The sequence below is a fragment of the Emydura macquarii genome, unplaced genomic scaffold, assembly GCF_026122565.2.
Source record: "Emydura macquarii macquarii isolate MOO-44397 ecotype Brisbane River unplaced genomic scaffold, CSIRO-AGI_Emac_v2 contig_1253, whole genome shotgun sequence".
Taxonomy (NCBI): domain Eukaryota; kingdom Metazoa; phylum Chordata; order Testudines; family Chelidae; genus Emydura; species Emydura macquarii.
Genome location: NW_027131390.1, coordinates 38,913,120 through 38,940,295, shown reverse-complemented (window position 1 = coordinate 38,940,295; position 27,176 = coordinate 38,913,120). Strand labels below are relative to the sequence as shown.

The 27,176-nt window shown below is 47.2% G+C and overlaps 1 protein-coding gene across 4 annotated transcripts in view; it reads left to right on the top strand.

Moving 5' to 3' along the window:
* Window positions 1-22,293, top strand: part of LOC137154038 (protein eva-1 homolog C-like) — a 31,700-nt gene extending 9,407 nt beyond the window's left edge. Inside the window, exons 2-8 of one of the 4 annotated variants that reach the window (XM_067549786.1) lie at window positions 2,059-2,258; window positions 12,192-12,315; window positions 13,421-13,573; window positions 14,361-14,504; window positions 15,097-15,168; window positions 16,693-16,782; window positions 19,179-22,293. In XM_067549786.1, the coding sequence (XP_067405887.1) occupies window positions 2,059-2,258; window positions 12,192-12,315; window positions 13,421-13,573; window positions 14,361-14,504; window positions 15,097-15,168; window positions 16,693-16,782; window positions 19,179-19,567 (1,172 nt within the window). In that variant the 3' untranslated portion in view covers window positions 19,568-22,293. The remainder of the gene's footprint in view (window positions 1-2,058; window positions 2,259-12,191; window positions 12,316-13,420; window positions 13,574-14,360; window positions 14,505-15,096; window positions 15,169-16,692; window positions 16,783-19,178) is intronic. The other 3 variants (XM_067549788.1, XM_067549787.1, XM_067549789.1) reach the window with 3 other exon arrangements.
* The last annotated feature ends 4,883 nt before the right edge of the window (window positions 22,294-27,176 follow it).

Here is a 27,176-nt window from a genome sequence, read left to right as displayed (position 1 = left end):
AATTCAGGGAATCACAGCAGCAGCAAAGACAAATTTGTGAACTGAGAGGAGACCTTAGGCAGACATGTAAACTGATCAGGGGCTCTTTTAAACACTCAGTGTCTGACACATAGTTCTGGGAGGTGTTTGCAAAATATTTCACTGAATCAAGTCTCCTGTAGCCCATAGGCTCGTTATATCAGGTAGAGAAGAGCTGCCTTGTCTAGGCATTGGGATGCCCTGGGCCTTTCAGAACCCCGCCAGGGGAAGAACAGATTGTGATGTACTATCATGAGGGAGGGGGGATAAAAAAGCCTCTTTCCCCCTCCCTCTTATTTTTGCAAACAGGGCAGGTGGCTCATCCCATCGGGGTAACTCTTACCCCTCTTCCCCTCCCTGTGCCAGGGCTTTGCTCCCTGCCACCATCTGGCAGCGCCTCATGCTGGTTTAACCCCGGTTCCTCCTACACCCCATCCGATTTGCCCCCTTTGCCTCCCTTTAACCTTTTTAATCCCTGGTGAGGGCAGCAGCTTCAGCAGATGTTACTGAGCAACGCTCAGTCTGTGTGAGCATGCTCAGCACGAGCCAAGCGGCACCCCACGCCCTGCCCCGCCTCGGTCCTAGCCTGTGGGGAGAGCCTGCTCTGGCCAGGGTCACGGGGCCCATGGTCCTGGCTCTAGCTGATGTCACTGGGCATGATCCTGCAGGGGAAGTGGGGCTGCTGCCGCTGAACTAGATCCAGCGTGCCGCCCCATTCTTGTGCCCCCACTGGCTCGTTCGCCCCACCCTAGTATCATAAAATCATAGAAGCTGAGGGTTGGAAGGGACTTCGGGAGGTCATCTAGTCCCACCCCCTGCTCAAAGCAGGACCTACCCCAACTTAGTTATGGTCTAATTCTGCTGACTTTAGTGGAGCTATTCCTGATTTACACCCGGGTAAATGAGACCAGAGCCACGCATGGCCGTTTCGTGTGGTTAGGCTCTGCAGGGGAAGGCCTGGGATACATGTTTTTAAGTAGGTCACCTTGGAGAGGTCTCAGTGCAGGTTCCTGCAGAGCAATATAAATCTCCCCCCAGGTTAAACATCATATCTCCTTAGTGCCCCACGCTCTCCGCTCACCGGGGGGGTGAGGGGGGAGAGAGAATAACAAGCTGTGGAAGAGCTGGTGATCTGAACTCAGATTCCCCCAGGTGCAGTCTCTAGAGGCAGCTTAAGCTTGGTCTGTAAGTACCTGCACAGAACAGATCTGTTACTACAGAGCTCTTTGATCTAGCAGGTGAAGGGATAACAAGATCCAGTGGCTGGAAGTTCAAGTTAGAAAATGAAAGTGGGAAAAAGCTGCAGCTTTTGAACAGTGAGAGAAACTAACCTTCCATCACTACAGCTCACCAAAGAAGGTGGGGCATTTTCCTTCACTTGGCATCGTTAAGTCAAGACTGGATGCCTTCCTTAAAGATAAGCTCTAGTTCAGCCACAAGTTGGAGGTGGTGCTGCTGGGTGAATTTCTGAGGTCTGTGTTATGCAAAAGATCAGATTCGATTGTTGTAATTGTCCCCCTGGCTTCAGAAGCCATGAATGTATGAAGCCTCTTGGTCTGTTTCTAACAGAGTTTGCTATGTCACTGAAAACCTTGAAAACCCCAGCGCAGTTCTTTTAAAGACAGGTAAAACGATGAAGGTTTGTCTCCAACTCTTGCTTATTCTGTCTATGTGGTTGAGCTAGTTTTTGTTACTTTTAACCCACTTTGGACAACCCTTAGTTTAGGCCTTGGTGCAATATTTCCCTGCCCCTGCCCCCCTCCTGGCCACAACATCCCTCTCTCTCCCTCCCTCCCTCTCTCTGTTTGCATTTGCCTGCAATGCCATCCCAGTTTAGGACCATCCCCACCCACTGGGTCCCTGCATCTTCCTTCCAACCCCTCCACCCTGCACTGCCAGGAGCTTTGCGACTGCGTGTGCTCATTCCCTGTGGCTCTAGCACTCCCCAGACTAATGACTCTATGTTTTGCAGGGACAAGGTGGGACCAGCATGGCTACAGCAACCCTGCGTACAACATCTCTGTGTTTTACTCCCCTCAGGTTACCTTCAGAAGGTGCTGAAGAACCACACAGCCCATGCCTGTGATGGGGAGCAAGTGGAGGTCATCTGTCCCCACAAGACCTCCATTAGCATCCTATCTGCCTTTTACGGGCGCCGAGTGCCCAGCCAGGACCTCTGCCCCAGCACTGGCGATATCTCAGCTGAGAGCACTGAGTGTGTGTCTGCCACAGCCCACCAGGTAAAAGCACAAATCTCCTGGAAATTCACAAGTAACAACATTTCACGGGAAACCAGGGCAGCGCCACGCATGGAGGTGTTCAGGGAGACCAGGACCACTCTTGGGGTCAAGCAAGGTTGAGCAGATTGTCTGATCAGGGCCCCCCAAGGATCTCCCACATCTACCAAGTGGCCATCAAACATGGTAGCCTCCAGTCCCATCCCGAAACCCTGCGGGTGGTGTAGGACCTTGCAGTGCAGCCCCTCCCCTTTCCTATACATGCAGGAAGAATCAGGGATGCTATTTTGCCAGTGGAGTTATGGGAGGTACCACGAATGCAACGGGACCTTCTTTGATGGATTGGCTGGGGTTCACCTCCTGGGAATGCACTGGGGATATAAACCAAGGAAGAGGTATTACAGATTCATTTGTAACCAAGATAAATTTTGGAGTAGTCATACAAAACAAAATTACTTGAGAGAAATCTGCCCCCTTTGGGGCCTAACCCAGAGCAGAATGATGGTCCAGTGGTTGGTGCCCTAGACTAGACCATGGGAGCGGTGAGTTCAAGCCCTGTTCTGCTGCAGTCTTCCTATGCAATCTTGGCCAAGTCCCTTAGTTTCTCTGGGCCTTGGTTCTCCTTCTGTTCAATGGGAATAATAGAAAAACATTACTAATTTTCACTAGCAGTAGCTCTTGGTCCTGTTTTCAGACCTCCAGCCAGCAGCCCTTAGGAACAGAGGGCTGTAAGGGTCATTAAGCCCAGACAGACCCCTGCTATCACAGGCTGCCCCATCATATTGCTCTGTAATTAGAGGTCAAGGCAGTTGTAGAATGAATCCATCTTCTCCTGATGTCACTGGGATATAAATTTCAGAGATTAAATACAGAAAGATCACAATTTTTAATTTACTGGGGCTAATACAGAACCAAAGGGGTTCATTTGACTCTGGGTACCTGAGCCATGTATGGTGCAGGAAAAATAATTCATTATTATTCATTATTCTTTTCACCCAAGAGAGTCCTTGAGAAGTGTTTACATTGGGCAGGGTCCAATGGCAAAAGGAATTTTGAACCCGGTTAAATACTTCCTAAACATTCCCCTTCGCTGGGGTGTGGTCTGCCTTCATGCGGGCTTACGAAGGAGCATGTGCCAGAGAGAGGTACAGATTATTTGATAGGACCAGCAGCTGACTTTTCATTCTCTGGGTGGAGGGGGTCACCCTTTTAAGGAGGGGTGCCTGGATAAGAAACTAGGAGATCCATTGAGGTTCTAAAGCAACTGAATCCTCCCCCCACTAGGTTCTGACAGCGACTGTGAAAATTGCTTGGGGTGGGAGCCACCCTCTGACTGTCTGGAACAGGCGATGACTTTCTGACATCAGTTAGAGCCTCTTCACAGTCACAGTGGGAAGTTTCTGTTTGGGGACAGGCCATTTATCGCCATCTGGCATAAGCTGATCTCCAGCCTCCTCATTTAGTAGAAACATTCTTAACATTCTTGAACATTCTTGACCCCTTGGGGAGTCAAACCGGAGTCACGACCCTACACTGGTCCTGAGTCTCTGATCTCATGAGCCGGGCTTGTGAAACTCAGTTGCATACTGTTGGCTTCTCTTGGGGACAGGATGCAGCTGGGTTTTGCTTTTGAACTGAGAGCAGGGACTGGTTTGGGAGCTGGGCCTGGGGTAACACCACCAGGCTCCCTTTTATTCACCCTCACACCACCTCTTTGTTCTAGATTCACCAGGAGAGCGGAAATCCGCACCCGTGTGCCTTTCGCTGCCGAGGGCAGCTGGGCTTACTTAGAGCGAGAGGTGGGCAGAGCAGCACAGAAGAACTAAGAACTGAGCGGGACCTTCCTTAAAACCTCAGACTGAACCTTTTGTAGTTCACGCCTCCCTGATAAGAGCGACCCACCATAGGGAGTTAGGAGGTGGACACCAAGTTCCCTGGGTCATAGATGGAATGAGATAGAGAGGGGAGAGCAGAATTCTCCTCTCCTGATAGCTCATAGCTGGATCTACCACTACTCTTAACACGGGCAACCTGTGGGGCAATCCCCTTACCCCTCAGCATCAACCAGCTTCCCTGGCTGACTGGAAACCAACCTGCTGTCACTGAAAATTGGTGAAGCATGAATGCCAATAACAGTGGTGTGAACGCTCATATACCAAACCCGAATGGTCCAAGTAGCTTGGTCTCTTTGGGAGATTCCCCACTCAGCATCTCTAGTTCTTTCTCTGCCATCTCACTTTTGACTTAAGAAACAGATCAAAGGTTCCCCTCCCCCCCAGGGTTGGGCTTTCCAGTCCCAATTTTTGTTCCCCATCAAACATCTCACATCAGCCTGCGCTGTCCTTGGAACTAAAGAGAGGCAGGACACTGCTCCCTGAGCCCAGAGACACAGCTAGAGGACGGGGTGAGTAACTCTCTGGTTCCCTCCTTGGATTGGACCTTGCTGGCCAGTTTAAGTGTGTAAACTAGGAAATATCTGGTCTAGCTGCTGATCATTTTGATCCTGGATTGAGCGGCATAGTATCTGCCAGTTGGCTCCTGCATGGGAATTGAAATGTTTGTTCAGCAAACATTTGTTTGTTTGTTCAGCAGACTTTACTGGCTTATTTTAGTTTGTCCTCCTGAAGCCCTACCCCTGTGCTCTGCACAGCCAATGGGAACAGGAAGCCAGGGCTTATCCACGCCTAGGTAATCTTTTGCAATGGAGACCAAGGATAAGCCAGGCCCCAGGAGCTGTGACCCTCACTGTGCATATCAGATTGCACGGGTTATGCTTATTGATTACAGGGTTCATTGACTTAAGATATGGCAGTTTAGGGGTGAAATAGTTCGACACTCTTTTCCAGTTGTATCATTGCAAATACAGTGCGCAGGGAACCAGTTGCCAGGTTTGGAGACTTATTGAGTTATTTGTCCTTCTGGCTTGTAGCCATCAGTCCCCTATGCCAGCCACTCACGGCCCACTGGCTTTCCCTTATTCACCACAGCCAGCACTCTGGCCATTTCTTAGGTGGGCTTTCTGACCAAGTGCTTCAGGGTAAATGCTTTTCCCCCCGAATGCCTCTCTCAAGAGGTCAGAAGGCTACCAGCCCTTCACGGATGTAGCATAGGGACCTCCCTTCAAAGACATTCAAGCCTCCAATGGTCTAATTATAAACAGGACAATGGGATTAGAACCAAAGAAATGGTATGTAAAGAACGTCTGTAGCGTGACACACCACCCAGGTCATCCAGACAGAGTCACCTGAGGGTGCAGTGCAACGAATCCAAGGATACCTCACAATTACAAAGAGCACTTTCTCCTTTCTAGCCTCAGAGCTATCAGAGACACCTCTCTGTGGTTTCAAGTCTTCTCGGCACGGCGTGGGTATACATGCTCTGTTTGTACCTGGTGCCCACCACCAGGGAATCTCACAATCAGTATTGCCCTTAGCCCCACCACCCCCACGCAAGGCAGAGCAGGGATGTTAGTCCCATTTTACAAGGTGGGGAGTTGAGGTATAGAGAGACTAAGGGATTTGCCCAAGGTCACACAGGGAGTTTGTGGCAGAGGAGGGAATCAATGGCAGGTGTCCTACTGCTCAGACAAGTGCTCTAATCACTGGGCTGTTCTTCCTCTCTGCGGAGTGCCTGGTTTATTTTCATATCCCCACCCACCAAAACGGTGTCTGCTGGGGCCTGGCCCTGACTGATCCAGGATTGTAGGAGCCAGGCCAGCACTGCTCGGGTTGGCCACAAGCTCAGACTGCAGTAGATCAGCTTAGATTAAAGCAGTTTGGATCAGCCGATCAGTTCTCATCCCTGATGTGACCATTCCTGGGCCTCCCAAGGCCATTGCCGGCTGCTGCCCAACTTTCAGCCATGCCGTTCTGGGGTGTGGCTTTTTCCCCTGCCCTCTGCAAACCAGTGAACATGCACCCAGCATCTGTGCAGGCTCTTCTGACCCTCTTGCCATAGCTGGTGAACCGCGGCACCTACGGAGCTCTGGAAGTGCTAGTGCAGAGTTTGTTGCCCTGAGCTCCGTTAGCTCTGCCTATTGAATGGAAGAGCTGACATTGGCCTTAACCAATGATTCTTCCAAAGCTCAGGTCTTGCTGATATTGAAATCTGGCTGAGGCTGCAGACATGGGGCTTCCGCTGACTGAGGCTGGAGCAAAGCCAGTGTTTTACCAAAGAACCTGCCTTGAAAATGAGCCCCCTCTGTGTGTGCCAAACCCATGTGTTTGGGGCGCACGGGCTCTGCTGAGCGTGGCGGGGGGGACTGGGGAAGGTCTCCCCAAGGAATTCAAATGCTTCCTCACTGCCAGAAAGTCCAAAGCAGGAGTGACTCCATTGGAGGAGAGTCACTCCAAAACTTCTTTTCAAACTGGTTGTTGCATTTTAAGAAGGGGCTTTTGAGCACCTGCTCCAGCCCATCACGGGAGATCACGCAGGATGATGAGCACCGTGAGTCAAGTGCTTTGAACTTGGATCAGTTCAGGTCAGATCCTTCCTGCCGCAGCCAACTGCACCTTTTGCTGGAAACAATCGGCTCTGCACTCAACGGCCACTGCTGAATTTCTGTTCTGTGTATGTTCCTGGCTGCCTTTAACCCCATCGGGGCATTGCTGCCTTTAAAATGCCTGATACTGACCAGCTCAGCTCTGGGCCAGGAAGTGGGGGTTCGAATTCTACAGGGCCCAGGAGTTCAGGTCTTGAACTCCAACCCAGTGCTGTGCTGTCAGTGCATCATCCCCGGTCCCTTCTGCTCATCTCCAAGGGCTGTCTGTGTGGGAGTGAAAGAGCCCGGGACACTAACCTTGGTGTCTTGGTCAACGTTCCCTTGTTCAGTATAAAACCAGAGGCTACAAGCCATAGCTTTCTGCGAGCTGCTGCTATTGAAGATAAAATAGTTGCTGTGCTATAACATCTGGCTGCTGTGTTTGTGCTGCCAGAATCTGACTTGGGCTCTGGGATACTTCGCATGTGAAAGGATTTCAGTAAACCCAAATTCTGCTCTGTTTGGGGAACAACTGAGTTGCAGCCAGTACTTGTTGAACGGCCTTTCTGTGAAGGGAGGAAGTGCCATCTGGTGGCCAGTGCATGTCATAATCTGCGCTGTTGAGTATATCACTCACCTACCTATGCTATAGAAAAGCAGCTGTGCATGCCTGACACTGGGGCGGCTCATGCAGCACTATAATGCAAGACAAAATAAGTCAGCAACCTTTAAACGGTGTGCAAGGCCTTGTTGGCAAAGTTCAAGTGAACAGTCTGATGCCTGGTGGCTGCAGTAAAGTTGACAGATCAGGAAAGCCCTGAGCCAAGTGAGAAAGCAGCAATATTTTGGAATGGTGCAGGGCCTTTTCTTAGCTTAGCATCCTTTTCAGCTCTCTGCTGACGAGCTAAGTTCAGTACGTGTGAATGTCTTCATTTGGGAATCTAAGGAGATTAATATCCAGATACAATGTCCAGCAGCACTGTGGCCCTGCTTCCCTAATTCTCTGTCTTTTGCAATAAGAGGCGTTTGAATTATATGAAGAAATCTATTCTTGGTTGGGACTCCAGCTGGCCATGTTGTTATACAAAGTAGCAGCTCTATCACTGGAACAAAAGAAAAAGCCCTGTGAGCTGTCTGTGGATGTAGCACTAGAAGCCCCATGTAGATTGGGATCTGACTGTGTTAGGCGCTGTACAAACAGAGAGAATAAACAGTCCATTCATCAAAGACCTTACTATTTATGCATAAAACAGACACCGCAATGAGGTGTAACCAACTGGAAGGGGTGAAGGGAAGTTGAGCAATAAGTGAATATCCTTTTGCATAGACAAGCAGTCTGCACCATTTATAGGAAGTGTGGATTTTTAATTCTTTATCCAGGAGATAAATAAAAATATCTTGCTGTGACTGCATGATGTATTTTGCTCAGCACCACACACCTGAACATTCACATGGCGAGAATCAGACCCAGACGCAGTGAAATAAATGTCAGAACATTTTGTAAAATTAAAATTGGTTCTTTCTTTCACTGATAAAATGACGGAACAAATATCAAGAGAGCAAAGCACCAGATACCTAGAAGGTAGCAGAACCATGACCAGTAACCAGGCTGGGTTACGTCTTGCTTAATCAATTTGCTATTTTTGATTCTGGCTAGAATTGCAAAACTAGTAGGCAAAGGGAATGCAGTAGATGCAGTGGATTTGGATCTTAGCAAAGGATTTGATATGGTTGCATGAAATTTGAACTTAAAATTCAATTCAAAATGGTCTGGGATGAAAACACTTTTATGTTGACCAAAAAAAAATCTCTCATGGGGATAATGCCAGACTGGAGAGTGTATAGAACTGGGGCGGCTACAGCTATCTTCCCTAATGATCTAAGGCAGTGTTTCTCATCTGGTGGGTCGCAACCCCAGGTAGGTCACAAGAGGCAAGCACATGAGTCAAGAGATGTCAGAAATTTCATTACAAGCTCAAGTAAAAATAATCTCACTCCCAGTGTACTCTGACCCTTCAAGGCCAACTGTTCCCTGTCCACCTATTGAAACACACACAAATCGATCCTATAGCTGTAGCATTGCTAGCGTCGATACATTTTTTATTCTTACTTTAGTAGTAAATAGTATATCATATTTACAGTAAAAAGGTTTGACTTTGAATAGTGGGTCACTGACCTGAAAAGGTTGAGAAAACTGGTCTGGAAGTTGGAGTAACTGCCGTGGTTAATGGAACTGGCAGATGGTATGAACTTGAGATGAGCTGTGAATGTTAGGACAGAGAAATAATACGAAAGGATCTGGATCAATGGAACAGGACTGGAAGGGAGCTCCTGGGTCACCATGCCCAGTCCCCTTCTGTTGCGGGTACCCCCATCATATAATGCGGGTCATAAATTTATCAAGCTCCACCTTAAAACCAGTTAGATTGTTGCCACCCCAACTGCTCCTGTTGGGAAGCTATTCCAGGACCTCCCTCCTCTGATGGTTAGAAACCTTCCAATTTCCAGCCTGGGTTTATTCATGGCCAGTTTTTCCCCATTGTCCTTGTGCCAGCATTGTCCTTGAATCATATCATAGCATCATAGAAGATGAGGGTTGGAAAGGACCTCAGGAGGTCATCTAGTCCCCTGCTCAAAGCAGGACCAACCCCAGCTAAATCATCTCAACCAGGACTTTGTCAAGCTGGGCCTTAAAAACCTCTCAGAATGGAGATTCCACCACCTCCCTAGGTAACCCATCCTAGTGCTTCACCACCCTCCTAGCGAAAAACTTTTTCCTAATGTCCAACCTAGACCTCCCCAACTGCAACTTGAAACCATTGCTCCTCATTCTGTCATCTGCCACCACTGAGAACAGCCTAGCTCCATCCGCTCAGGAACCCTCTTGAGGTAATTGAAGGGTGCTATCAATTCCCCCCCTCATGCTTCTCTTCTGCAGATTAAACAAGCCTAGTTCCCTCAGCCTCTCCTCATAAGTCATATGCTCCAGCCCCCTAATCATTTTTGTTGCCCTCTGCTGGACTCTCTCCAATTTGTCCACATCCTTTTTGTAGTGGGGGGTCCAAAACTGGACACAATACTCCCAATGTGGCCTCACCAATGCTGAATAGAAGGGAATAATCACTTCCCTCAATTTGCTGGCAATGCTCCTACTAATGAAGCCCAATATGCCGTTAGCTTTCTTGGAAATAAGGACACACTGTTGACTCATATCCAGCTTCTTTTCCACTGTAACCCCCAGGTCCTTTTCTGCAGAACTGCTGCCTAGCCAGTCGGTCCCGAGTCTGTAGCAGTGCATGGGATTCTTCCATCCTCTGCAGGACTCTACACTTGTCTCTGTTAAACCTCATCAGATCTTTTTTCTTGACTTTAAATAGCTCTCCTCCGTCCCTGGTGTTTACCCTCTGATGTATTTATTGAGCTCAGTCAGCTCCCCACTAAGCCTTCACTGGGTTGGCAGAACTTTTCAAGTCTCCTCTCTTGAAATTGGCCCTCCATTCCCTGATCATCCTACTAGCCTTCTTGGTACCTGTTCCAGCTTGTATGCATCTTTCTTGAACGGGGGGTGACCAGAATTGTACCCTGTATTCCAGATGAGGTCTTGTGCAATGGTTTTCGTATATGGGCAGAAAATAACCAGATTAGATTAAATTTGGAATAATCCAGGCCAGAATCTCCGTAGAAAGAGAATCTGAAGGGCAGATATTCAATGGGCGGGTGAAGTCTGGAAAGCAGTAATCCAAAAAGAGATCTAGGTGTGATAGCAGGTTCAGCCCACTTCACAGGTAGGGGTTGCACCTATCTGCCGTATCCCATGACCAAAGCTATACTGTCAGCTCATGGCTTGAAGAGGAAGGACATCCTTAGATAAAGATCAGCAACAGGAAGTTAGAAGATCAGTGGGAGAATAGAAGGAGAGCCCATGGAAGGAGAGCCCAGGAAGAGAATAGCCAAAGAGATCACCTGGAGTTAATTACATTCAAAATAGGTTCCTGTCTCTTTATGTCTTCCTCCTGCTGTGAGAGTGGCTGGCCCAGAGGAGGGTTGGGCCAGCACTTCCCAGTTCAATGACAGGCTCAGAACTCAGTCAAGATCAGCCGCATTGAGGAGAGGCGCTCTCGGTTCAGTACAAGTCCAACACCAGACTGGGCCTGCAGTATTTCTTAGAAGTGCCCTTGTCCATCAGGACTGGATCGCTCCTTACCACTCTGTGCGTTGTGTGTGATGCATGTTGCCCTTGGTTTGGCTTTCTGCAAAGGCCTGTGGCCGCACTGCCTAGCGCAGTGCAGTATGGCCAGCCCTGAGCCTCACAGATCATGAGTCACGCCAAGAATATCAGGAGATTGTAGAAATAATACATTGTGGTTCTATTTATTTGCCTTCTGACTTCCGAGCCTTTTGGGAGGTCACGTTTTCAAGCTGTGCTCCGTGACCCATGAGAGCTATAAATTTACTTTCATTTTTTAACAAAAGCTGAAATTCTCACCTAATCACAGGGCTCCAGGAGCTGGGGCTTTAAGAAAAACACCAAATAGCACAAGACTTCTGATAAAATCATAAGAGTTGGCAGCACTGGTGCTGTCCAGAGACTTGATCCTTTTCACTGCACTAGAGGGGAACACACAAATAAATTAGCCATGAATTTGCAGTGTAACGTGGCTTCCAAGAGGGCCAGGGCAGAGTTGAATCAGCACTGCATGGAGAGGGTAAAAATTTCCACTCTACATTTGTCAGGTAGGACCCCACCTGGGCTACTGTGTTTGATTCCACACACTGCATTGCTGGAAAGATCTTGCCAGGTTGGAGGTGGGGATGGAAGGGGCTGAAGGAATTGATTTGAGGAAAGATTCAAAGAGCTAAATCTGGTTCCACTAAAGAGGAGGGTTCATGATACAAATATGGGAAGGCTTTAAATATCAAGGGGAGAGGTGTGATTTGTGTGATGCACAAGGAGATGTTCTGTATGCCCTGAGATGAAGTGAAGACAGCGAGAAGTCAGGCTGGCCTATTTCGAAAGTGGCAACCATCATGGCAATACATTAAACAGTCAGAGAAAGGAGAAAAGTCGGTGGGAGTATTTGAAATAGAGAGATGTTTGATTGTAAGGTTTTCCCTTTTACAGATTCAAAGGCTATTGTGGTTGTCTGGTCTGATTTTCTGTATAAAGTCTTGTCAAAAGGAAATGTCTTGCTTGGCAGTTTTTTAAATGGTTTTAAAGGTTCTTATGGAGGAAATGGTCAGCTCTGCATGAGGGAGCTTGTATTGTAGTTCAATGCCGTGCAGCTTTGCTAGTGACGTAGAGCTTGGGAGTAGCAACAGCAGGCCCTGTCACCAGGGCTCTGTGCCTTTTGCTTGGATCCATTATTATAGAGGTGTTCTATGGTATGTCACTGTGACCTCGGGATTGCTAATGTTAAATTAACGACTGTCTCCTCTCTGCCCTCGCCCCTCCACAGAAACTACTGGACGAGTGCCAGGACCAGCGCTGGTGTCAGTTCTCTGTGCATAGCCCAGTGTTCGGGCCGGACCCATGTCCTGGGACACACAAGTACCTGATAGTTTCATACAAGTGCAGACCAGGTGAGCTCTGCAAATGGCTTTAAAGGGCAAAGGAGGGTTTTGCTTCACATCCCTCTGGTTTTTCCATAGGCTCTTGGTGTAGTCAGCACTATAAGTGTACTGGAGGCAAGAAGGGGTTTCTTTGTCTCTGACGGTCCATTGTCAGTTAACCCCACCTGTGCCCAGAGAGAGAGGGGGATTATTATTTGTTTGCTTGTCTGGCAGTCATGCTCCAGGGCTTCCATCAGGATCAGGCCCTGTGGGACAGGGTGCTGTGCTGGTGCACCAGGAAGACATAGGGCCTCTAAGGAGCGTAAACTAAACTAAGGAACGTAATTTAGGTGACACAGATAATAGCCAAAGCAAACAGTTGGCAAAAATCCCATAGGATGAAAAGTTCTGCCGAATCATAGAAAATGAGGGTTGAACAGGACCTCAGGAGGTATCTAGTCCAGCCCCCTGTTCAAAGCAGGACTAACCTCAGCTAAATCATCTCAGCCAGGGCTTTGTCAAGCCATAGCTTAAAAACCTCTAAAGATGGAAATTCCCCCACCTCCCTAGGTAACCCATTCCAGTGCTCCACCACCCTCCTAGGGAAAAACCTTTTCCTAATATCCAACCTAGACCTCCCCCACTGCAACTTGAGACCATTGCTCCTTGTTCTGTCATCTGCCACCACTGAGAACAGCCTAGCTCCATCCTCCCTGGAACCTACCTTCAGGTAGTTAAAGGCTGCTATCAAATCCCGCCTCACTCTTCTCTTCTGCAGACTAAATGAGCCTAGTTCCCTCAGTCTCTCCTCATAAGTCTTGTGCTCCAGCCCCCTAATCATTTTTGTTGCCCTCCGCTGGACTCTCTCCAACTTGTCCACATCCTTTTTGTTGTGGGGGGCCCAAAACTGGACACAGCTAGTGCATTCACCAGCTGGTTGCAGAGAGGACAGCAATGGAAAACTGTCTTGGTTTCTCCTTGTTAAGTGTTTTATATTCTTGATTGGGAAGGGACACATGGTGGCCAAATGGGAGGAGCTCAGAGCTACCACTTGGGAGAGGGCAGCACAAAAATTGCTTTCTGACTTGCTGAATGGTAATGATGCAATGGACTATTGTGTAATGTTCTTTCCCAGCTAACCACCGCATTAAGACCGTGTGTGAGAATGACAAACTGAGACTGCAGTGCAGGGCTAAATCCATCCTAGCAATTTACTCCGCAAGCTATGGCAGCTCTGTGCGGGGCAAACCGGAGTGCAACTCTGCGAACAGGGCTGGACCCAATGTAGGTATGTTGGGAAGGTGTGAACTGGAAATCTGGCTGGGCCCCTTTCACACTGAAGACGCATTACCAGGGGATGTTGTGGAGGCCAAAAGTATAACTGGGTTCCAAAAAGAATTAGACAAGTTCATGGAGGACAGGTCCATCAATGGCTGTTAGCCAAGCTGGTCAGGGACACAGCCCCATGCTCTGGGTGTCCCTAGCATCTGACTGCCAGAAGTTGGGAGTGGACGACAGGGGTTGGATCACTCGATAATTGCCCTGTTCTGGTCATTCCTTCTGAAGCACCTGGTATTGGCTCATGCTAGAGATGGGATACTGGGCTAGCTGGACCATTGGTCTGACCCAGGATGGCGGTTCTTATAAGTCATGATGCTGCCAGAGACTTACAATGTACACAGCCGGTCGCTGCTGCATGGGCATCGAGACATACACGCTCTCAGCCATGTTGGTGAGGATAGGTGACTGCCACCTGGGCACAGCACTGCACTGCCATCGCCAGCTCAGTGCTGCACAGCCAGCTCACTGCCATATGGGCAGAGGGTGCGGGCATATAACCAGCCACATGGACACCATGCATGCCCCCTTCCGTCACTGCCAGCTCCCTGCTGAGTGGGGCCTGACAAGGTCACCGCTATGTGCTCATACACAAATACTCAAACGTGGGTCATTTGAATGGGATATTACAGGCTTTGGGCTTCCTGATTTCTTTATCCAGAAGCAATTTCTAAGCTGTCCTGCCGGCTGCTGGGAATGCAGAGGTGGCCTGATGACCATCTGGTCTCTATTTGCAGAGTGCTTAGCTCCTGATGCCTTGAGGAGAGTCTCTAGGAAGTGTCACAGGAAGGAGAACTGCACCATCTTGGCTAACAAGGCCACCTTTGGTGACCCCTGCTTCCCTGGTGTGAAGAAACAGCTGAGGGTCTCTTATACGTGTGGTAAGAGTCCTTGGGCACCCTGACACTGCACTGGGGGGGACTGGAAGGGGTCCAGTGAGCGCTTTGTGACATGCAGCATGGTCCAGAAGAGCCTAGCAAGCCAATCATATAGATAATGCCAGGGAGGGTCTGTTTAAATGAGAGCGCTGTCAAGGAGAGATGCTTGTACATTCTGTCAGCAGCACCCCAGAACCGACCTCAAAGCAGAGGCCCAGAGGAGCAGCACAGATCTGAGCAACTGCTCCTCTTCTGGCGTGGATCTTACCCCATACATGCCGGTGTGGAGGGGGAGACGGGAACTCCAGGGGGCACAGATACAGCAGGAGACTCCTTGCAGCTCCCCATTTGTTGAACTATTTTTGTCTTTCTTTGGAAGCAGCAAATCGTAAGGACCCGAGTGCCCACCAAAGCGAGATTAACGGCCAGCCAGTCAGGCATGGGCAGGCTCCAGGCAAGCTGCCTCTGCCCCCATGGCTCTACAGCATACCTGAGATACCTGAGCAGCCCTCGTGTCTTCATCCCTGGCTGCTCCCACTGGCCCAGGGGCTGCATATGAGCTGCCCTTTCAGTTCACTCTCCTTTCTCTTTTCAGTGCCAAGGCAGCTGCTGCAGCAAGTGGGCCAGGATTCACCAGATCCCTTCTCGCTCTCAGACTACACACATGGTGAGCACTGCGGTTCTCCTGAAGGCTGTGCCGAGTGGGCTAAGGAAGGCTCTGGTTTAAGACTGACAGGTTGTGGGTTCCTGGCTGGCGGAGGATCCACTTGACTCCTGACCATGGGTGTGACGTGCGAGATAGTCTCTTCTCACACAGACTGGGCCAAAAATCTGGATCCTGCATTGGCAGCAAAGAGGTGAAATCCTGAGCCAGGCACAGAGCAGATACAGGAGGAATGCCCACAGTCAGAGCCCACAGAAAGGGAAGCAGAAATCTAAATCAGGGCCTTGTACCTCCATGGACGAGGCTGGCAGTCCACTTCCAGGGGTCACAGAGATCCATTTCATGTTCTCTTTCTGCCTATTCTAGATGCGCTAACAGAAGGAGGGCGCTATTCTCCTAATTACACACACAGCCTCTGTGTCTCCTGTGTGGGGGAAACTGCTTTGAGCGCCCAGGCCTGGTAATACAGGCCATTCAGTGCAGCGCTGGTCACTAGCATGGCTCATTCAGTCTTCGATTTCTTAATGCTGCTCCATCAATGCTCTCACTGGACCCCAGCTCTGCCCTGAGTGGCCCCTCTCCACTGGGAATTTATTCACCATGTTTATTCTCTCCTGGATTTCCCAGGCTCTTTCCCAATGGATCCCAGCTCTTCCTGGGGGCTGCACCTTCTCCTTGACTAAGGGCAGATTTCAGTTGCCACAGTTATTTCAGCCTGAGCTGGGGTCCCAGCCCACACTGCAGGCAACACTTTCGCAAACACTGTGGTGAAAGGGGAGTGGAGTTGTTCCGTGAGGCCTGTCTCTTTGGTGGATTCATAGTGTCCTGTGTGGTAGTGAGATTACTCTGGGAGTTAATGCCATGGCAGATGAACTAGAGAAAAGGTAGCAGGTAGAAGGCTAGTGATAACTGGGGAGGGAACTCCTCCTCCCCCCCAACACATACACACTTCGCTTTGTAACATTTTTTCATGAGCAAAACGAAGATTGCAAAACCAGGAGTAAGCTAGCAAGGCTGTGGCAAATGGTCTGGCAATAAGCTGGGGGTCTCTGGAGAGGAGATGACTGATGGGCAAAGGCCAGCCAGGAGAAGTGAGCATGTGGCAGATGGGAGAAGCACCAGACCCACAGAAGAAGGATGCCACAGAACATAGCAAAGGGGAGCAGACTATAGAGGCGTTAAGGAAAGAACAGATCCGAGAGGGAGATCAGTGGCCAGGAGCAAAGCCAGCTATACAGGGGACTAGGAAGAGCTGGAGGAGAAGGTATGGAACATAGCATGGAGGAGAGAGTGGGAACGGTAGGGGAAGGAGTGAAGAGTGGGTGGGAAGAATTTCATGATGGGATGGTGAGGATCATGGAAGAGACGTGTAGAGCACTAGAAGAGGAGCAGAGCTGAGCAGGGAGGGGCGGGAACGAAAGGTGGCAGATGTCTGGTGACAGATGAAGATTCAGGTCCACAGGGCGTTGAGAAGCACCTCGTCCTGGCACCCCAGCCAGTAAGACCGTGTCCCCTTGTTCGCTGCAGGTGGCTGGTACCGTGGGCCAAGGCTATCCAGGCTCCGTGGAGGTCTGATGTTTTTTACTAGTTCTCTGGAAACATTTGTCCACCTCTGGGGTACGTGACTTCTTGGAGCATGTGCACAGCGCTCGGTGGGAAGGGTCTGGGCAGAGTGTGACATTCCACCCTTTCTCTCTTGCTGGGCATGTTAGGGTGCACTGGGCAAAGAACCCACACCTTTAAGCCCATCAGTCATTGAAGTCACATCCAAGGAACAGCTGCAGGGGTGGAGCAAGATCATGGAGACTCAAGGACTGAATGAATCCAGGAACTGAATTGCTCTTTCCTCTTGGGCGAGGAGTCAGTACCAAGTCTAGCTGAGACAGTGTGGGCATTAATGCATGTGATGCCTGCTGCATTCCTCACTCACTCTAGGGAGAAGCAAAGATGCCAGCCTGGCTGCCCACTGGGTATGCATGCACTGCAGTCAGAGTGGCGGCTGTGATTTAGCTTGCTTCAACAGTGATAGCAATGAAGGTGCATCAGCACAGGCCCAGTAACACATCCAGGATCTGGGGTGGGGTTGTACAGCCCATGCTGCTGAAGCTGCCTTGCTATTGTCACTGGAGTTAGCTGAATCAAAGGCCTGGTCTACACTGGTGACTTAATTCAAATTAAAGTCCCTTAATTTGAATTAATTACTCCCACGTCTACACTTGCGCATTGTTCATTCGAATTAAGAAGCCTTTAAAATCGAATTAATAAAACCACCTCTGCAAGTGGATTAGCGCCTGAAGCGCATCAGTTAATTCACATTAGTGTGAGTGTAGACACAATGGGACTTAATTTGAATTAATTGGCCTCCAGACTGTATCCTATGATGCCCCATTTCAGTACCCTCCCCCAAAGCAGCCCCGGGAAGATTTAAATCTTCATTTCCTGCAGTGAATGGGTTTAAAATCCAAGCTGCAATCACCCCCCCACACACACACACAACAAGCCCTTTGCAGTTTATCCCTTTAAGATTTGTCCCTTTGAAAGTTTAGCCCTTTAAAGTTTGTCCCTTTGAAAGATTTCACCACCCACCCTCCTCCCCACGTGGTGAATGCGTTTTAAATGCCAGCAGTGAGAGGAAATTCTTTGCTACATTGTTTCAGTGGCCAATCATGAAAATTGATACTTTCTTAAGAGTTTATTCACAGCACTACATGTGGATACATTATATCAGTAAAATGGAAACATTTGTATCACTGTATTAATATACTACCTGACTCCCTTGTTATTTATCTTACATTCTACAGATACCTGTAGAATCAAAATGAAAGGCAAGCAATATACAGGGGGTAGTAGGGGGAACATAAAAGGCAAACAGCATACAGGTGGGGGGGGTTCGTTTGGTGAAGGGAAAAATCAAAGGCAAGTAATATACAGGGGGTGGTGGGGGGGGAGCATAAAAGGCAAACAGCATGCAGTTCTAAAGTAATCCAGAATAAGCTGTGATGTATTTGTCACTGTCAAAATGAGAGCATAGTTCAGCTGGCTCCATGTGCCAGCAGCAATGGCAATCGGGGGAATAAAAAAACAGCATGAAAATCCTTTTCCTGTTTGTTTGGGGGTGGGGAAAGCAGCGCTGCATCCTGGGATGATGACACTAGTCACAACAGCCTCTATGGTTAGTTGCACTGTGGCATAGCTTCCCACATTGTACTGCTTTCTAATTCGAATTAAGGCTGGCCAGTGTGGACGCAAGAAACCAGCTCAAACACTGTAGTGTGGACAGTCTGCAGCGCTTTCTATAAATTGCTTTCTGTAATTCGAATTAAGCTAATTCGAATTAGTGCTGCAGTGTAGACTTAGCCAAAGTTAGCTTGGGTCTGTCTTCACGTGCCGCAGTCACGCCTCTGAGTGCAGACCCTTGGTCTTCTGCAGGAAATTGATTTGAATCCGTTTCTGCAGAGCAAGGGGATGGTGCCTTATGGGTGTAGAGCTCAGACCACTGAGCTCGCTATGAGCTGTGTCAGGGCACTGGCATCATTTGGCAAACTAGCATCTCCATTCTGAAAGTTACTGGTGCAAATGAGTTGCCTTTTAACTCTTGGAGTTACCAGTCAACTCACTGTGCTCCCTGCCTCCACCTTGCCAAGAGTCAAACCCATCTTTGACTGTGTTAGTTATAGGAACATAGAATTTGTCCTGCTGGAAAAACCAATATCTTCCAGCATGGCACCTTCTGGGACCAGTGACAGATGCTTCTGAGGAAGGTGTAACACCCTATACTGTCCTAATTCCATGATATGTTATCATGGGAGACAGGTGCTGTTCCTTCCTGACCCCTATACTGTGAAGCATGAGGATTGAGGCCCCTTGTTCTTTTACATTCCTCCTCCCCCTTGTGCTTGTGTTTGCCCAGTAGAGCTATGAGACAGGTAGCTCATTGCAAGGGAAAACGATACCTGTTGCCCTTTAGGAGTCATTCATACTCTCTTGTGAAGTGTTTGCACCTCTCTCCCTAGGTGTCCCTGAGAAGGTGGGCCTCTATTTTCTGTGTGGGGTCTCCGGAGGCCTGGTGTTCCTGCTTTGTATCTTCACCCCCAAACTGGCCTTCATACAGGACATGAAGGAAGTCTTCAAAGACTCGGAACGGGGGAGCAGCTCGGATCTGAGCAGGGCCAAGTTACGGGATGACCACGATGAGGACAACCACAGTGATGGCAGCTCCTCAGACTCCTCATTCCGCCGCCTCACCCGCACCTACCGGGCCTCTCACAACATCTTCAGCCCGGAGCTGACCGCAGCCATGGAGGGTTCCACTGAGCACAGAGGCCATGAGGGAGAGGAGATCTGGATGCTCAAAGAGTCCAGTCCGTATGCTATTCACAAAATCAAATCGGCCACCAAGTGAGAACATGGAGCAGGGGCCAACAGCAGGGCAATGAGTGAACACCAGCTGCACAACAGCAAGTGGTTCCTCCTAGTTACAGATACAAGTAATGGAGGGCGAGTGGGAAGGGAAGCCATTTTCATCTCTGGGAACCCAAACTCATAGCAGGCTTCGGTCACATGTGTAACGAGTTTGTTGATAACAATTTGGTCGCTGACAGAGATTAGAGACAAAAATGACTACTAACATGCCCAACAGAACTTTTATAGTTCAAGAAGCTCCACTGAGATTGGTAGTCTTTGGAAAGTGTTGCAAAGGGGAAGATAGGCAAACTAATCTACAATCTGTGAACTTCATGTAATACATTTCCTGCTAGTGAAATCATAGATTCCTACTCAAAATTTTTATTTATACCACACACAACAAAAGCACATTTTTTATGATTGGCAGTCCCTGCTCAAGAAGAGTGCTGGTAGGAGAAATTTAGACACAACCATATTCCATCAGAATATACAGTTCTGTTGAAAGCAAAAAATTTTGCAAATTTGGGTTGATTTCTGCTGGAATTTTGTTTAGGAAGAAATACGTGGGGGAAAAAAGGATTCCAACAATGTTGAAATGTCCCGTTTCAACATTTTCAGAATGAAAATTTTGATTGTTTTGTTTTGAAACAACTTTTTGTTCCAGATTTTTTACATTTTGTATTATATTATGTATTGTAACATTAAAATATATTTTATAATACAAAATAAAAACATCAAAATTGAAACAATCCATTTCAAATGACTTCAAACTAAATAGTTTTTGGAATGTTCCTTCACAGGAAATTCTGAGCTCTTCCGTTTCGGAACAAACAATTTTTGAAATCTTGATATCCTTTGCAAAATGGAACTTCTGTCCTCCATGAGATCCTGGTCCAAAACAGCAAGGAGTGCTGCAGGCTAGATTTGAATCAGATTTGTCTGTAATTTCAATAAGGAGTTCTGACTGGGAGTTACCCTGGTTAGCAAAGTGAATCAGAAGTGGAAATCTTGCATTGTTGTTACAATATCAATTACAAAGTGTTTTGTCTGCTTTCTTGGCAACATATGACTAATTTTAGCCAAATTAATTATGTAATCCATACTGAATGCTCTTAAGAAGGTCGTAGAGCAGTTTTTCAACTAAGGGCTGGGACAGGTGCAGAAGAGCACATTGTTTGGACAGAGACATCCCTTAGGGGAGGATCTATTAATGGAGATTCTCTATATCCTAGTAAGGAGGAGAGGATGGAAGAGGATAAAAGATGGGTAGGATCTTATGAGAAACAGTCAAATGTAAAAGAGTGCCATTCAGTTACATCACAGCATGGCAGATAGCTAAAAAGTGACAATTTTTAAGTGCTTATGTACAAATGCTAGAAGTCTAAATATTAAGATGGGTGAACTTGAGTGTCCCGTATTAAATGAGGATTTTGATATAGTAAGCAACACAGAAACTTGGTGGAATAAGGATAATCAATGGGACACAGTAATACCAGGATACAAAATATATCGGAAGAACAGAATAGATCATACTGGTGGGGGAGTGGCACTATACGTGAAAGAAAGCATAGCGTCAAATGAAATAAAAATTTTAAATGAACCAAACTGTGCCATAGAATCTCTATATATAGTAATTCCATTCTTGACTAAGGAGAATATAGCAGTAGGGATATACTACTGACCACTTGATCAGAGTGGTGATAGTGACTGTGAAATGCTCAGGGAGATTAGAGAAACTATAAAAATAAAAACTCAATAATAATGGGGGATTTCAACTATCCCCATATTGACTGGGTACATGTCAGCTCAGGACAGGATGCAGAGATAAAGTTTTTTGACATCTTAAATGACTGCTTCTTGGAGCAGCTAGTCCTGGAACCCACAAGAGGAGAGGCAAGTCTTGATTTAGTCCTAAGTGAAACACAGGATTTGGCCCAAGAGGTGAATGTAGCTGAACCGCTTGGTAATAGTGACCATAACATAAAATTTAACATCCTGTGGGGGAGGGGCAGGAGGGGAGAACCAAAGCAGCCCACCATGGTAGCATTTAATTTCAGAAGGGGGAACTACACAAAAATAAGGAAATTAGTTAAACAGATATTAAAAGGCACAGTGCCAAAAGTGAAATCCCTGCAAGTTGCATTGAAACTGTTTAAAGATACCATAATAGAGGCTCGATTTCAATGTATATCCCAAATTAAAAAATACATAGTAAGAGGACCAAAAAAGTGCCTCCCTGACTAAATAACAAAGTAAAAGAAGCAGTTAGAGGCAAGTGATCCATCCCATCGGTCATTCCCAGTCTCTGGCAAACAGCAATCCCTGCTTTGCCTTCTTCTGTCTGCAGCTGCTGTTTTCTGTCCCTCACTTTCAGTATGACCTGATTTTGCCCTGAAAGAAAACCACTCCCCAAAAATACCAGTAAGGTGCTATACACGTGTGACTTCTCAAACAGGTTTACTTTCCATAGCTAGAGGTAAATTAATGATCTCTTCCTGGTGCTCTCATCACAGCTCCAAAAGTAATGCGTCATTTCACGCTCATTGAAAGCTTTGTGAAATTCTTTTGCTACATTTCAGCTTTAACACCTTTATCATTGCTTTCATTATTCTATCTTGGCCAGCGAGACTCCGTTTCTAGGTAACATGCTACACTGGCGTGGTCCTTTTTCAGCAAATAAACAAGGTTGAGTCGTGAAACATTTCATTAAACTTGGGCTACTGCCAACACACAGGCAGACGTGGCGAGCCTTTTTTCACTGAAAAATTCAGATTCGGATTGGCCCTCCAGACAATGCCCTAGGAGCTCTGGCTGACTCAACAGCTTTGGATGGCCTCTCATCGCTACAGCCCTGCAAATTCACGGATATCTGCTTTATCTCTGCAGATATCTGCATCCTCGGATATGAACAGAGTTGTATTGTTTACCATCTCCAGGGATCACAGATTGGAGGTGGAGCCAAATTTTTGTATCTGCACATGGCTCTAAAGGAGAAATAGGGTGTTGGTGCGTGTATGGATGCGGATACCTATAAAAGGTGGAATGCGGATTACAGGTCAGATACAAGTTAATTACGGTGGATGTGGATCAGATGTGGATCCAAATTTTTGTATCCATGCAGCGCTCATCTCCCTTCTACTGCCCTACTCCCTGGGGCAAGGGTATGAGGGGAGTCTTTGGTTTTGATTGTTTCAAAAAGCCTCTGGCAAACTTTCCTAGTCCCACTGGCACTTTTGGAAACAATGTGTCCTAGTGGCTAGAGCACAGGGACTTGGAAGATCTGGGTTCTATTCTTGGGCTCTGCCACTGGCCTGCTGGGTGTCTTTGTGCTGTGCAGGTCATCTGCCTGCTCTGTGTCTCAGTTCTCCCATCTGTAAAATGGGACTAATGCCCCAGACCTGCTTTTTATAGCACTTGGAGATCCACTTTGCACAGTTCTCTATAAGCGCTAGGTGTTGTTATTATGGCTTATATCTGGAAGGGTGGGCTCTGGTTGCTAGGGCAATTGGACCCAAACCCAGCGCTCCGATCAAAAGACTTTGGAGCAGGTTTTTTTCCTTTCAGACAGAAGCTGCAAAGAGACTGTATTTACACAAGTCTCTCCTCTCCTGCCCAGGCTGTGCAGGAAACACCCGGCCAGGCTGACATATGGTGCATGTATCATTAGTGGGGGCAGGCAATCTGCACTCCAAAACAAATTAGCACAGTGGCTCTCAATCTTTCCAGACTACTGTACCCCTCTCAGGAGTCTGATTTGTCTTGCGTACCCCCATGTTTCACCTCACTTCAAAACTACTTGCCTACAAAACCAGACAGCACACTCTCATTTTTACCATATAATTATAAAATAAGTCCATTGGAAACTAAATATTGTACTTACATTTCAGAATAGAGTATCTCGAGCAGTATAAACAAGTCATTGTATGAAATTTTAGTTTGTACTGACTTCACTACTGCTTTTTATGTAGCATGTTGTAAAACTAGGCAAATATCTAAATGAGTTGATGTACCCCCTGAAAGACTTCTGCGTATCCCTGCTTGAGAACCCCCGAGTTAGCAAATCTGGCACAAGCCATTCAATAGTGAGATTAATAACATACTATCCTGGAGAACTTGGCGAAAGCTCTTCAGCAAATAGTAAATTCACTGAAAAATGTATTTTAGGGCACCAAAATGATTCCCAAATTCACATAAATTTGACAAATAGTTTCAATTGAAAAAAAATTCAGAAAAGACTAAATGGTTCATTTGAACTATTTCAGAACAAAATGTTTTGACATTCCATTCCAACTTTGCCATTCGAAACCACGTTTTGTTCCAAATTTGGGTGATTTTAAAAGAAAGAAAGAAATGTGTAAACCACCCAAAAACAACACAACATGAAACCAAAAGCTCACCAAAATTAATTTCGGTTTGACGGAGACATGTCAGCTAATCTGAAACAATTTTTCTTCTTTTTCCAATTTGGCCCAAACCCATCCCCCACCACCACCCACAGCGAACCTGAAAACAATGGGTTTGGGTTCAAATCTAGAAGATTTTTTTTCCCAGCTTTTTGGTTTGGCCTCCTGAAAAATCCATTCTTTGTTCCGCCCTGCTCCTCCAACCTGTGTGCTTGGCAGAAACTAGAGGTTCCCAAACTGGCCTGCAGATACTTGCTGGTGGCAGTTCACATGGATCTGGCTTCTTCTCCATTCTAACTGCTAGGCTGTGTTGAAAGCAGCTACACTTACAGTTTGGGTATAACTGGTTTTTAACATGTTTCAGATGCTGTGCTTCTGAAGTGATTCAGTGTAATTTCATGGATAGTCCTAGATGTCAGGGAAGAGTTTCTGAAAAGGGGGAAAAATATTTGTTTGATCAGTGGAAATATAGAAAGGCCCCATATTCTTTCTTTCACCAACGCAGCATAAAGGGGTCAAAACACCATAGAAATGCCCCCTAGGGAATACCCTCTGCCTTAAAGAGTTCCGGCAGAGTTGCCAGGATCACAGCAGTCCTTTCTGGCTTTATAATCTATGAAGCGTTTTGGTTTGCCTCACCACGGCCCTTTTAGAGAAGCCAGCTTCCCATCACTCCGCAACTGCAGGTGGAGTATCAAAAGGGGCACCAGAGGGTATGATTCCACAGCTGGTTTGCTACATACATATCTGTAATTCTAGATGCCGGTTTTTGTCACCACTCTACCCTGGGGTATTGTCATGTAAGCGCTATAATTTCATGCTCTGGGAGGTTTGGATGTGAAGAAATGGCGGCTTCTCCGTCCCTAATGATATCTGGATAATTGGCTGGCAGACAGAGCCCGGAGCTTGAGCCTCAGTAATAGCCTGGCCTTGAAAATATCTGTGTAGATATTTGTGAAATCATGTGTGCAGAAGTGAGCGTGTCACAAACAGCTGGAGATCAGGTGAAATAACAGCCGCAATTCAGTATCTTATCAGCACAATATTTACCAAGGGAAGAGAGATCAATTATTCTTCTACAGTGCAGCCAGCAGAGGTACGTGTGGATTCTCGGGTTCTTCTTTTAACTGGAGGGGGAGTCACAGGATCAGAGTCTAAGCCCCTATTTTCAACCACATAAAACAGTCTCAAAGAATAACCACTGGGCTCAAATCTCTCATGCTTGGCCTCAGCCCAGAAGCAGAGTTTGTTACTGGGGGAGAGGAAAAGAGGTTTATAAAATCTTCATTGCCTTTCTATGGGGTACTTATGTGTCCCCCTCACTGGAGTGTCTGAGCACCTCACAATCTTTTATGTATTGACTCTCCCACACCCCTGTGTGGTTGGGGAAGTGCTATTATCCCCATTATACAGCTGGGAACTGAGACAGAGAGCAAGGGTACGTCTACGCTGCAAAATAGACCCACAGCAACAAGTCTCAGACCCCCGGTCAACTGGCTTAGGGTTATGGGGTTTGGGCTCTAGGGCTAAAAATAGCAGTGTAGATGTTCAGGCTCAGGCTGGAGCCTAGGCTCTGACACCTGGCCAGAGGAGTGGATCTTAGAGGCTGGGCTCCAGCCCAAGTGGGAAAGTCTACACTGCTAATTTTAGCCCCATAGTGCTAGCTCAAGTCAGTTGATCCAGGCACTGAGACTCGCTGTTGTGGGACCTTTTTTGCAGTGTAGACGTTCCTTGGTCTCTGAAAAAATGCACCCAGAGTGACTTGCCCAAGGTCACATAGGAAGTCTGTGGCAGAGCAGAGAACTGAGAGCAGGTCCTTACCACTGGACCATCCTTCCTTCCTGACTCAGCCAAGCGTGCAGATATGCTCCCCGCATATCACTGAATACGTATCCCTTTTATCCCCTGCAAATGCATTGATTCCACTAGCAGCAGGGTAGAGCAGAAAAGGGTAAAGAGAATTATACAGCTAGCGCTCTGCACGTTTATGTATTTAGGGTAGCATCTGGCAGCTTTGCTCAGTCACTCAGCCCTGCTTAGGGTGACCAGATGTCCCGATTTTATAGGGACAGTCCCGATATTTGGGACTTTTTCTTATATAGGTGGCTCTTACCTCCAACCTTGTCCTGCTTTTTCACACTTGCTCTCTGGTCACCCTAGCCCTGATCAACACTCTTTTTCTTCAGCCTCTAACTTCCCTTTGGGCAGCAGTTCACTGTGGTTCTCCATGTTACGTGGCTGAGGTGGCAAAGGCGTGATGTGCCTGGCTCTCTCGCCACAATTACATAAAGCCGCAGCAATTGTATACTAAAAACGAAGGGCCTGATTCAAAGTCAGCTAAGTGAATGGAAAGACTTCCACTGACTTAAATGGGCTTTAGATGGGTGCCGCAGTACTTGCCAGGCAAAGGTTCAGAGATCGATTCTCCTCTCCCACTGCAGTGCCTATATGAACTTTACCGGCGTTATTCCAGGTTTACACTGAAATAAGTGAGAGGATAATGAGGAGCACAGAGTTTATTTCTCTTGTGTCAGGCCATTCGGAATAATGGGACAGATCGTAAACGTGTGCCAGTGGGCATAGCTCCATTGATTGCACAGGGGCTGGGCCATGCAGTGCATGGGGCTGAAAATCTGGTCCAATGAGTCCCCCTTGGAGTTGTGCATTACAATAGGGTCGTTCATTTAAAAAAAACCACAACTCTCGGCAACGTGACAAACCATTTGTCAGTTAAAATGACACAAAGGAGCTGCTCCTTCTTATGTAGCTGTTACCTTTTGTGTTGTCTCCTCTGGGTTGTGAAAATCGATGGAACATCAGGTTTGTCCTGGGGCCCACAAATGCCATGGATCCCATGGTTTTACATATTTTCACTTGGGTGCTTTTCATTGGAGCTAAAACCAAAACTCCCACTGTTTAGAATGGGATCATGATGAAGTGTCTAATGATGCTGTAAGAATACCGTGAATTCATAGGTACAAATTGCATTAATGGAAGTTTTTTGCATAGGCTTTTACTACGTTTCTAATCTAAGGTTCTAAACACAGTTCAGAATGTTTCCTCTTATCTTACACAAGAATAAAACATTTGTACAAGACCATGAACTTTGCGATGCTAAAAGCCAACTCTGCAGGTTAGTTTGGGACTGGTTTCGCTTTCTTGTTGATAAAGAAGGAGGAAAACTTTGTTCTGTTTGTTCAGACT